Here is a 13,635-nt window from a genome sequence, read left to right on the forward strand (position 1 = left end):
CCTTTCTATTATACTTTGATTATTATTCACCTCTTCATTAAGCTGTACCTCTGCACTCTTTATGATTTTCTAAACTTCCCTTCAATTAAAACCTTACCTCTCACTCATTAGTTTCAAGCTCCATCTACAATCCTAGTTATACAATTCACCAGAACACTGAATCCAGTCTGGTTCAAATAAAGTTCAACCCAATGAAACAGATCTCTTTCTACCCAGTACTGGCACCAATGGCCCATGAATCGGGACCTATTTCTCCCACACCAGTTTTGAAGCTACACGTTCAGCTCTTCAATCTTATTTACCCTATGCCAATTTCCATGTGGCTGAGATAGTCATCCAGAGATTATTACCTTTGTTCTATTTTTTGTAAATTTAGCCTCAAGCTGTTCATAATCCCTCAAGTAAACCTCTTTCCTAATTATACCAATTTCAAGTAGACAACACAGCCTTCACAATTGCCTGTCTTTGTTGCAAAGAATAATATCTATTCATCTATCTATGCAACCCCTTATACTACTACTTTTCTTTTTTTTATCCCTCACTTGAATTGTACTCTATACCATGGTGCTTTGCTCAGTTTGCTAATCCTCAGTGCAGTCTCCACCCCCCATCCACACTGTTCAAAACGTCATATCTAGTGGTCAAGGGCACTGGCCGAATCATCTCCAAGACTAAATTCTATATTTCCATATGTACTTTCCTTGCAGTCACTCTTTCTTATCCTTGACCATGGACCAAATTTGATGTAACAGATCGAAGGGCTGTGAGTGCCTCCTGAAACAAAGTCTCACAGTACAATTTTATTCTCCAGTTCAATGACTCTGATCCTTCAAGCAGCAGCATATGTGGTCACTGTTGATGATACGGATGTTCACTGTTTCCCGTATACTATAGCTGCAACACATCACCTACTAAACGACGTGTTCTATTTAATTAATTAACTTGGATGTTAAATATGTAGCGGTGAATTTCTTAACCCTGTACTCTTCAGCTATAACATTGGCCAATTGATTTAAATCAAGAGACAATCAAAAGGAACAGAAGAGGTACCCACCAATCACCTGCCTATTTTCATGTGATGTCACACCTCCCTCACAGGACGGAAGAAGTTGAAGGGTCCCTCTGTTGCCAATTTTTATCTCCTGCCCTCATTGTTCTTCTCATGTAGATTTGTTCTTCTCTTGATGAAGCCGACCCATTTTCTCATGTTGTTTGAGAAATTGCTGACTCCACTTTCTCTTTTGCCCTGTCTGAAGGTACTGTTCCCATTCTCGTGCACATTTAATGAAGCTGCTGTCTCTTCCACTATTTCAGAAGAACAGGATCCTCCTCTTTATTGCCGAATAATTTTCAGTAAATCTCACGGCTGCACAATCCTCCCAGTTTCATTCATCATGATGCTGGCTTGCTGCACACTGCTATGAGTCTGTTTCACAGCAATGCTGACTGCCGCGCATTGTTTTAGTTCTCTTTGTATACCTGCCAAACTGAAACAGTTGACATGGAGCCATGGGAGAGTTAAAAATTCAGAACTTACTCCAACGATAGGCCTGTGACATGTTCAGAAACAGAATTAGGTTGAGAATAATGTGTGGGCTCAATATTGGCTGAGGGAAGCTCAATGTTCCAGGTTTTAGATGCTGAGTTGAATTGAATTTATTGTCACGTGTACCGAGGCACACAGACAGCTTTGTCTTGTGAGTAATACAGGTAGATCACAGAGTTAAGTAGCATAGATAAGTAAATAATGGGTAAATAGTAGCAAACACAAAAACACAGGTATAGGTGAATGTTAAGAGTTTGTGAATCCATTCAGTATTCTAACAACAGTAAGGTAGAAACTGTTTCGAAACCGGCTGGTGTGTGTTTTCAGGCTTTTGTACCTTCTCCCCGATGGTAGAGGTTATAGAAAAACATTGCCTGGGTAGGATGGATCTTTGAGAATGCTGGTGGCCTTTCCTTGACAGCAGCCCTGTGGATCTGTTGGTCCAATAGGCAAATTTGACTGGGTCAAGAGTAGTGAGAGGCTGGAGTTGATTAATGCCATGACCAACCTTTCAATGTACTTCACAACCACCGAAGTTAGGGCCACTGGGCAGTAGTCATTGAGCCATGCTACATGAGCCCTCTCAGGTACAGGGATGATGTTGGCCCTCTTGAAACAGGCAGGGACAGTGGCCTGCTACAGGGAGAGGTTAAAGATGTCCAAGAAGACCTCTGTCAGTTGATCTGCTCACGCTCTGAGTGCACGACCTGGTACTCTATCTGGTCCCATCGCTTTCCTTGGATTCACACGAAGGAAAACTGATTTGACCTCTGATGCAGTGACTGTTGGGATATGTTCGTCAGGACTTGTTGGAATAGGTGTTACCGCTCTTCCAAATTTCTGCTCAAAGTGAGCATGGAAGACATTGCGACGATCTGGGAGGGATGTGACATCATCTGTTATCTTGTACTGTCTCTTTTTAGAACGTGTGATGTCATTCAGTCCTTGCCATAGTCGCCGGGTGTCTGTTGGGGTCTCTAGTTTGGATCAGTATTAGTCCTTGGCTGTCTTAATGCCTCTGTGAAGGTCATACTTGGATTCCTTATATTTGAGTGGGTCTCCTGATCTGAAGGCCTCACGGCTGGTTTTTAGCAGGTTCTGTATGTCCTGATTCATCCAGGATTTCCTGTTGGGGAAAACCTAGATTGACTTCCTCAGAATGCAGTCCTCCATACACTTGCTGATGAAGTTTGTGACGGTGGTGGACTACACATCCAAGGTACCTGCGGACTGTTTGAACATGGCTCAATCAGCTGATTCCAGACAGCACTGGAGTTGACCTTCTGCCTCCTCCAACCAGCACTGAATCTGTATCCATGAGAGAGTCCCTTGCTTGAGCTTTTGCCTGTAAGCCGGGAGAAGAAACACGGCATTGTGGTCAGAGTTCCCAAAATGAGGGCAGGGGAATGGAGTGGTAGGCATCTTTCACAGTGGTGTCGCAATGGTCTAAAATGTTCAGGCCCATGGTGGGGCAGGTAATGTTCTGGTGATACTTGGGCAACACTTTCTTTAGATCGGCTTGATTGAAGTAGGCAGTCACCAGTGAACAGGGCCTCAGGATGTTCCGTCACCAGAGTGTTAGTGGTGGAGTACAGCACATTCAGAGCTTCCTCAAATGTTTGCTTGTGGCAGTATATACACAGCAGTTAGTATAGCAGCGGTAAATTCCTGTGGTAGATAGAAGGGGCGGCATTTGATGGTGAGGAATTCAAGGTTTGGGGAGCAGTGGCTGCCCAGGGTTGCAATGTCAAGCATCACAAGTTGTTAATTAAAAAGCAAACCCCCCCCACCCTTTCTCTTACCCGAGGACTCTGTACGGTCCATATGATGGATAGAAAAGCCATCAGCCTGAAGTGCGCAGTCAGGAATGGATGGGTTGAGCCAGGTTTCTGGGAAGCAGAGTGTGCAGCAGTCACGTAATTCATGCTGGAAGCTGAACCATGATCTCAGTTCGTCCATCTTGTTCTCCAGAGTGGGATGCAGGTATAGTTTAACTGTTTAAAAGATACCAGGATAAGTACATGAATAGGAAAGCTTTGGAGGGATATGGGCCAAATGCAGGCACACAGGACTAGTTTTAGTTTGGCAACATGGTCAGCATGGATTAGTTGAACCAAAGGTATGTTTCCATGCTGTATGACTGAGTCTATAACTCTATAAACTCAGCTTCAGGTTTGCTAATGTTCAACCACTTCTCATGCTGCGTGAAAGCCATACCATACAGAAAAGCTTTGTTTCACAACTTGATACAAGTGGAGATGGATTTATAAAGTTATGAAAGGAAATAGGAAAGGAATTAAATTTATTTTCTACTTAAGCCTGGAACATAGTCTTTCTTGAAAAGTTTGATTCTGAACACTATATGTTGTCATATTTTACAATAATTTGGAGCCTGCGTATCTATGTCTTTCAAGCCAATAACTACATTTTTTGGGAAGGTTGCAAACATTTTAAATCCAAAAGTGAAATTGGGAATGCCAATTGGGATTGATTAATATTTCCAATCTAGATTATATTTTAAAAACTTGTTTTTTGATATTTTTCTTATCTTCTCCTTTGAAATATTAGTAACATTATCTATGGGTTAGGATGCTGATATTGAGTACAAATGAGTAAGGTTTGGCATATTGGAATGCATGCTGTCAAGAAGAATAACATTATTCTAACCACGTAGCTGTCAAGTTACCGAACCATTTGTTGTTTGTGCATTGAATCATTTTGATCTCAGTGGTATCATTGGTGCATATGATTTTTTTTCCAGATTAATTTGTTCCTCTTGAATTAATTTAGCTTAATCTGTGATGTTTTATTATCTGAAATCCAGGCAGCAACAATAAAATAAACATGAATCTTCAGATGCCAACAAAATGAGACTTGAGATATTTTAAATCAATTACCTTCCTTTTCTTCTTGATATATGTTTTGTGGTGTCAAACAACCCTTTTTTTTATTCTGTATGAAGTAACTCTCTTCTTAAGGTATTGGGCCTTACTAAGGTGCAGCTCTAAGATGAGCGTTTTCATACCTCACTCAAATAGCCATCTCTATGTAATAAACTTAGCAATGTGCATTGTCCCAAGTGTTGGCATCACAAACAGCGAAGATCTTTTCCTTATACCACGATTATGCATGTGCTTTTTCTGTGGGATCAATGAATAATAATCAACAATAGCAATCCTGACTAATTTGTCTTTTTCAGGCCAAAAGTAGCCAATTGTGATCAGTTCGTTTAGCACTTCCAGAAATTGAATTAAAGTCTACATGAGAAACTCATGCATCAGATAGTTACCCATTAAGCCATCAGGCAAGATTCGCAATTCATTCTTTACGCAGGCTTTCAGGCTGTCAGTCATATTATAGGTTGAGTTGAAATAATGCATTTTCTCCTTTGTGCCAATTGGTCTAAAAATAGTGGATGGCTAGATTTGAGAAATACGACAACGAATATGTTCGAAAATAAGTTATTCACTTGCACCTCCATGTAAACAAGACCTGTGGTGCAGAGTTACAATGTAAAGTACCCCCTTTTGATAATTTATTTCATTTTGTGATTAGGGCAAATGACTTGTTGCAGCAAATGATTTATCCCTTACACCTGCTTTGAAATTAGCATTTGCTCACCCTCTGGGACTTATTATTGTAAAATTGTGGTACTCAAGCAGCAAATTGCTCTTCACATAGTGAGTGTGGAAACGTATTTGATTTGTCACAGATGTTCCCACTGTGCCAAATCACTTGCCGTATTTATGAAACTGTAAAATAAGCAGACAAAAGGGTGAAATTCCATTAAAAATTAGTCATAATTGTTTCACTTTGTTGAGTATATTTGAATTGACTGCAGAGATCTACATACATGAATAAAAATGCCTGTTGGTTTTACAGCAGTGCACCTGTTTGGCCTGACCTGGCAGCTGCAGCCAGTACATGGACAGCTCTACGAGAACGGGGGAAGCAAATCTTTCACTGGGCTGGAAAACCTGGATACTACTGCATCTCCCATGGGCGGAAAAGGTTCAGACAAAGATGACATGAAAGGAGGTCTTGGAGGTAGCTGTGCACCTAATGATCCTTAAAAAAGATGAGTGGAATTACAGTTTAACTCCCGAGTCAAGCTCTGCGATAACTATTCAAAGAAGGCTTTGATTTTGTTGGGGGCTACTACTATTTATAAAGTGGCAAAGCCTAATCTATGTGAATATAATGCTGCCCTGATCATTAGTTCCATGTCAACAAACACCAAAATTAATGGCAATAAGCACCAGTAAAAGAAGGATTATTTTATTGTTTCTTTGAAAGTACACAACAACTGACTAATTAGACTTTATTACAGATACTTCTGACAGGAGGAGGTGGAGGGAAAAAAACTGTACGAGTTGTCTCATAAAACTTAGATTAGGCAGTGTTTAATGGACCAAGGAATTAGAGCTGTCATAATGTGATTTAGGGGAGCAAGGGTAGAACTAATCTGCCCAGTCACTTCAGCATTTGTATCGTCTGTTCCCTGTGGAAGTGAGATGGTAAATTATAGTTTTGTTGCTGCAATAGTAGGTTAGGTAGACATTCAGGTCACAATCAAAACATGATAGCTCAAATAGAGAGTGTCTAACTAATTGCAGTGAGTTGATTGCCATACAAATAGACTCTCTGTTCCTCAGGCAATGTGTTCCAGGTTCTGTTAATGGAGAGCATTAACAGTGAACATGAATTGAAATCCAGTCTTGATACATTGTACATTTGCCCAAATTTTCAAAAAGCAGTAATCACCATTGGATTGCAGTTTTTGCACCTGCTTTTAAAACTGCATCTACTCCCCTACATTTCTGAGTCCATTTCCAGGGGCCTCGGAAATGTACTGCACATGTTTAACCTGGCTGAATCCTCACAGTGTAAGATAGTCAGGGGAAAACAAGCCACACCTACTTTTTTTACTGCACTAACTCTACTCCATTAATCATCATAATTTACTGAGTATCCCTCAACTTTTCAGTGTGTCAATGAACAAGTGTGAATCAGAAAGTGAGTAAACATTTGGAGTAGGAGGTTGGAGTGGGGAGCAATGGGTTAGATCTAAAGGAGGATTGTGAGGCACAATGATTCATGTTGGATCTAGAGTCAGGGTTGGGCAGGAGATGGACAGGGGAAGCTGAAGTTTGATTGGATCCAGAAGGGAGAGCGTGTTGGGTGTCTTGGGTATTGAGGTGTTCATGATCGCTGTGAGGTGAGATTCATTGCCTTCAGTGAGGGCTCAGTTTAAAAGTTATCCAGTCGTCAAAGTAGATTTTAAATTGCTCCAATGTTTGCTGCTGAACTATTGACCAAATAATTGGAAGTATCCAAAGTCTTTGCTTTTAATTCAAAGCTGGGGACTGTCTGGAGGGTTTTGGGTACCAGGTTATTGGCCATCAGATGTTTAAGCTTCCTGGGCATTTATAATCTAGTCAATGTGCCAGGACTTCCAAGTGACCCCAATGTGTACCTTTCAGGATTTGTTTAGTCTTGACCTTCCAGTGTCTGGAAGATCTGAGCTTGAGACATTGACTAAGAGATCACTGATGTTCCAGTGTGTGAGTGATGTGAATTTGCTTCCACTCTGCATTTCTAAGCGAGTTGGCTTATTATTTTCAACAAACCACCAACAAACAGAAACTCAAAAAGACAAGACAAATGTGTCAGTCTCTCCCAGCCGTTGCACCAGCAAGTCCTAAGATCTCCCTCTTCCTGATGACAAACACTGAGTCCCTCACAACCTCAGAGTAATGTTTTGGCACAGCCCTTGTGGTGAAGTGATAGTGTCCGTAGCTCTAAGCCAGGAGATCCAGGTTCAAGTTCCACCTATTCCAGAGATAAGTAATAACATCCCTCAACTGGCTGATCTCAGGTTAACTCTGAGGAGGCTTAGCTCCCAGACGTTCAAGTTTTTGAAAGGATTACTACTGAAGATTGCCATAAGCACGACCCAACATGATGATATTATATGGACTTATTGACTAAAAAGCTTAGGTTTCATGCTTTCAAGATCCTAACATCCACATCCTCCTCATAATCTCTGACAATATGTCTATTACATCAATGTAACTTCTAACTATTTGCTAAAATTGAATGAACAATTCTTATTGAATACTAAACCTTCTTCGAGTCAGACCAGTAATTGGCTCTTCTCCACCACACTCAACTAAGTAGGCCCTGTCAGTCACTACAATTCAAGAGATTGGCAGCAGCAAACTGACTATATGATGATGTGATAATACAACATGGTGAGTGGTGATGTGGATTTCACTTAACTGCTGCGAGGGAATTCCTTTTTCAATGCAGAGGATTAAAATAACATAGAAGTAGCAGTTACAAGTAACAAGCTTAGCTAAATTGGCATTGAGAACAGGTTTTTTGGGTTGTCTTTAACAATGGAAGAGAACACCATGTCTTGATGGTCTGTCAATTCAGGTTGAGCAGTCCATGACTAAAGGGCTGGTCTGCTGAGGTCCATCTATTTCAATGGGTGCTTAGAATTCCTGCTCAGCATGTGAACAGAATCCCTTGCACCTGGCATAAAAATTCAATAAATGCAAAGACACAAGATGGCCACTTTTTAATTGGCAAGCTGAAATATCAGCCTATGCATGGAATTTGCGGATGACTTATAGCTGATCAATGATATGCACAAGACAGTAGTAAATGTCATGGAATTTTCTCCGCCAAAGTTTGACATGACTTCACTATAAGAGAACTGGTTTATTGTGATATAATCAGTAGAAGAAAAACATTGTGTTCATCTGGCAGTGAAGTGTTCAAAGAAAACACATCAGGAACAAAGTTTTTCTGTGAGGAATATATTCTGAATGATTGAACCCCACACATAGTTCAGAATGTGTTCCCTCCATGTCTCTTACTGTACAAGTGAGCCAGTTAGCTTCATGAGTAACTGTGCTCCAATATAAACTCCACAACAGAGACAAAGACCTGTTACATGAGGAAATTCACACTGCTGTCATCAAAATGTCTAAGTTGGATACATTTACTTTTTGAGTGATTTCAATGTAAGAGTGGATGCAGACTGTGAGCCATTACCATCTTGCTTTGGATATCATGACCTCAGAAAGACAATTAAGAATTGACAGGGAGCTTTTCTGCTACCATAAGCTTTGTGTTCTGAAAAGAAGCATTAGTTACACACCATGACACAAGGTGTCATGGATACATCCACGATCAGGATGACACAAGCTGAATTTGATCATCACCATATGAGACTCTGTGAACAGCATTCTCAACAGATGCAGCTGTCACAGGACTGACTGTAGAGATGACTTCCTGGTGTGCACCAGTGTTAAGAAACAGCCCATGAAGATTATTTTCATTCAAAGCAGAGATGCCACATTTGCATCAATGTCAGCTGTCCTGCCCAGGTAAAACACAACAGTATTTGACTCAATTGAATCAATCTATCTTATTCCCGCACAGAGTGGAGAAATGAAATGAAGCATTCTTCAAGACACCATCTACAAGATCACACTCTCGACACATGGAAAAGAACAAAAGGAAAACCTGACTGTTTTGAGGCTCATATCCAACTGATAGAATATGTCATTGAAGCCAAGCAGACTGCCTTCATTAATTGCAAAAGAGATCTGAGGATAAAGCTTTGGAATGCACTCAGAGCTGCTTGCAGTAAATTGCAACAGACTGCTAGATGCTGCATCGATGAATACTGGTTACAACTCAGCCAGAAAATCTAAATAACTTTCAACGCAGAGAATATAGGGAGCTTATATAAAGGAGTCAAATGAAAAGGCAATGTTGATAAGCATAGAAACTACCCCATTGAAAAGAAAGTAGACAAGCAGGATGCTGGAAGAGCATAGCAAGTCAGGCAGCATCAGGAGGTGGAGAAGTCCGATGTTGCAGGTATAACCCTTCTTCATGTTATACCTGAAACATTGGACTTCTCCAGCTCCTGATGCTGCCTGGCTTGCTGTGCTCTTCCAGCCTCCTGCTTGTCTACTTTGGATTCCAGCATCTGCTGTTTTTTTTGTTGTCTCGAGTCATTGAAAACAAAAACAGGGAATATCATCACTCACAATGTACAATTGGCAATTGGGGTGGAAATTTATCTTGAGTTGTACTCTTGGGAGAACACACATCAGTGAAGCCCTAGACACCATAGAAAGCTGCTTCACACTGCAGAGCTAGATATTGGAAATTAGTGGAGAAGTCAACAAAGCTATTGACTTACTGGCCATAAGCTAAACTCTAGGTGTTGATCCTATACAAGTTGAATGTATCAAATTCAGGAAACTGGCACACCAAGGAGCTTTGCCTGAGGTCTTTAATAACAAATTTCAAACATTTTTGAACATCTGCAGTCATGTTTTGGCTGACTGTCCTTCTAAGAAAAAACACATAATTAAAACTTCGATATGTTTGTCTTCAAGTACTGTGGGGTCCCTCTGTCATCATGAAACCATCAGCATCAGGATGACAAATGTCATAGTCCAGGATGTTGACTGACTTCCACCTGTCAGCACTGATAATGTGACACTGGAAGTTATTGATAGCTTCATTTATCTGTGTTCCATAATTACCAGCAATCCATCACTTGATTCTGAAATCAATAAACAACTGCAACTTTTGCAGTGTGCGACGGCCAAGCTGAGTAAGATAGTGAGAAACAGCAACCTGATTGAGAATATTAAACGAGGAGTATATGTTAGGGGGAAAGGATGAACAGTTTCCACCTTTTCTGTGTCAGCAGTTTTTTTTATTTTTTTGCATTTCTTGGCAAGGCAACATCAGTTCAAAGGTTCTGGGACATTCTAATTCCATCAGTGTACACTGATTGACATCTACACTGGCTCAGTGCACTTATTGGATGAATGAAGGTTGTATAGCTAAAGGCATTCTACTGTATACTAACCCTTGGGTCATGACCTCCCGAGGTCTATTGCACTGCTATTAGGATTCCTATAACTGAGAAATGGAGATGAAAAACATAGACCTTGATAATTATGGAAGTTGTTGCTAGTCATGACCTCTTGAGACTGAGTGTTTGGAAGGGCATTAAAAGAGGCAAACAGAAATGAAACACTTAGCTGATTGAAAAGAAGACCCAGAGAAAACAGAAATCAGGAAACTGTGTGCCTTCTCAGCATGCAGTGAAGACTCCCATGGGGGCTTTTACCCTTCAGGCAATGCATTACACAGTGTTGACTGTCATGTTACAAAATGTTAGGCTACCAGTACCTATAAATAGTATATTGGCACAGGAGCATTTTGAGAATAATTCTAACTCATGCTCAGACAGTCCGTCTGGACCAAGTGATTTCTGTCCCAGTCTAAAGGATTGTTTAAGTCTCCCTAATGTGGCTGAGTTAACTACACTGGCAGGCAGGGCATTCCACACCCTTACCACTCTGAGTAAAGAACCTGCCTCTGACATCTGTCTTAAATCTATCACCCCTCAATTTGTAGCTATGCCCCCTCGTACAAGCTGACGTCATCATCCTCGGGAAAAGACTTTCATTGTCTACCGTAGCTAATCCTCCGATCACCTTGTATGTCTCTATCAAATCCCCTCTTAGCCTCCTTCTTTCCAATGAGCACAGACACAAGCTTCTCAGCCTTTCCTCATAAGACCTACCCTCCAGACCAGGCAATGTCCTGGAGAAATCTCCTCTGCACCTTTTCCAATGCTTCCACATCCTTCCTGTAATGGGGCGACCAGAACTGTACACAATATTCCAAGTGCGGCCACACTAGCGTTTTGTATAGTTGCAGCATCATGGCTCTGGAACTCAATCCCTCTACCAATAAAACCGAACATACTGTATGCCTTTTTAACAGCACAATCAACCTGGTGGCAACTTTCAGGGATCTATGTACATGGATTCCAAGATCCTTCTGCACATCCACACTACCAAGAATCTTTCCATTCACCCAGTATTCTGCCTTCCTGTTATTCTTCCCAAAGTGAATCACCTCACATTTATCTGCATTGAACTCCATTTGCCACCTCTCAGCCCAATTCTGCAGTTTATCAAGTCCCCCTGCAACCCGCAACAGTTTTCCACTCTGTCCACCACTCCACTAACTTTAATGTCATAAGTAAATTTACTAACCCATCCACCTATGCCTGTGTCTAAGTCACTTATAAAAATGACAAACAACAGTAGTCCCAAAACAGATCCTTGTGGCATACCACTAGTAACTGGACTCCCGGCTGAATATTTTCCATCAAACACCACATGCTGCCCTTTTACAGAAAGCCAGTTTCTAATCCAAACTGCTAAATCACCCTCAATCCCATGCCTCCCCTTTTTTTTCCAATAGCCTACCGTGTGGAACCTTATCAAAGGCCTTACTGAAGTCCATGTACACCATGTCAACTGCCTTATCCTCACCCACATGCTTGGTCACTTTATCAAAAAACTCAATGAGGTTTGTGAGACATGACCTGCCCTTAACAAAACCATGTTGACTGTCTGCAATCAAATTGTTGCTTGCTAAATGATTATAAATCCTATTCCTTTCCAAAACTTTTCCTACAATAGACGTAAGGCTCACTGGTCTATAATTATCTGGGTCATCTCTACTGCCCTTCTGGAACAAGGGCACAACATTTTCAATCCTCCAGTCCTCTGGTACTAAACCTGTAGACAATGATGACTCAAAGATCAAAGCCAAAGGCAACAACACCTCCTCCCTGGCTTCCCAGAGAATCCTCTGATAAATCCCATCCAGTCCAGGGGACTTGTCTATTTTCACTCCTTCTAGAACTGATGACACCTCTTTTTCCTTACTAACCTCAATCCTTTCTAGTCTAATGTCTCATATCTCATTCTTCTCCTCTACAATATTCTCCTTTTCCTGAGTGAAAACCAATGAGAAATATTTGGTTAGCACCCCTCTGATCTCCACAGGATCCACACACAACTTCCCACTTCTGTCTTTGACTGCCCCTATTCCTACCCGAGTCAGCCTTTTATTCCTCACATACCTATAGAAAGCTTTAGGGTTCTCCTTTAATCTACCTGCTAAAGACTGCTCATGTCCTCTCTTTGCTCTTCTTAAAATTCTTTACAACTTCCTAGCTAATCTGTAACTCTTGATCGCCTCATCTGAACCATCTTGTCTCATCGTCACATAAGCCTCCCTCTTCTGCTTAACAAGAGATGCAATTTCTGCAGTAAACCACATTTACCTTACCCTGTCACTTCCTCCCTGCCTGACAAGGACACACCTATCAAGGACACACAATATCTCTTCCTTAAACCAGCTCCACATTTTGAATGTCCCCATCACCTGCATTTTGCTACCCTATTCTATACATCCTAAATCTTGCCTAATCGCATTGTAATTGCCCTTCACCGTATCTCCACCACTTCCTGCTTTATCCTGATTAACTTTGCAGTGCAGTGAAGAGTTGGCTATGACACTTTGCTTTCTCATTTTCAGACTCACAAAGGCCGACACACTCAAATACAAACACCTAAAGGGAACTTTCAACAAGATCAGTTGCATTAAATATAGAGAAACCGTACGTGAACATGGTGACATTGTCAACTCTATCTCATATGTAACACTTTCAGCTTTCAGAACTCTTAGTTATAAACAATATAATTGTGATGTTTATGTCACCTTTGAGAATGAAAGCATCCATATTTGACTTGATTCTAGAGCATTTCAGGATTAATTGGAATCAATTTGATGATTAGTGAGATCATTTACAATGAAGTGTACTGTCACCAATTACTTTTCTGTCATCATTACTGCTACTTAATGAATCCTCTGTATTTTCAGTTGGCGTAACAAATGCTGGAGTGAGAAGAAAGGGTAGTTAAATGAGTTATTGGTTAACTGTGCTTTTGCACATTAGATGCCACACAGATTTACTTGTCCCTTATGTTCCTGTTTGATGTCTCTATGAAACTTTCTATTGATTCTTATGTTCTATTTCATAGTAAAGCTATGGTACTATGTTTTAGTTATACAAAACAAGTAAAATACCACATCTCTGCATTTTCTGCACTCACTGTAAAACTCATGGTTTTCAACTAAAAGCATGAACTAGTAAAATTTATGCATGTGTGTCCCTTGTT

The 13,635-nt window shown here is 40.8% G+C and overlaps 1 protein-coding gene across 6 annotated transcripts in view; it reads left to right on the plus strand.

The window, feature by feature from the left end:
- The window catches only part of tenm1 (teneurin transmembrane protein 1), a 2,412,691-nt gene that overhangs the window by 2,134,587 nt on the left and 264,469 nt on the right, over positions 1–13,635 (plus strand). For all 6 annotated transcript variants that reach the window (XM_043704862.1, XM_043704861.1, XM_043704865.1 and 3 more), the window contains one exon: positions 5,429–5,593. In XM_043704862.1, coding sequence (XP_043560797.1) covers positions 5,429–5,593 — 165 coding nt within the window. The remainder of the gene's footprint in view (positions 1–5,428; positions 5,594–13,635) is intronic.

The sequence above is a fragment of the Chiloscyllium plagiosum genome, chromosome 15 (genome assembly GCF_004010195.1).
Source record: "Chiloscyllium plagiosum isolate BGI_BamShark_2017 chromosome 15, ASM401019v2, whole genome shotgun sequence".
Classification (NCBI taxonomy): domain Eukaryota; kingdom Metazoa; phylum Chordata; class Chondrichthyes; order Orectolobiformes; family Hemiscylliidae; genus Chiloscyllium; species Chiloscyllium plagiosum.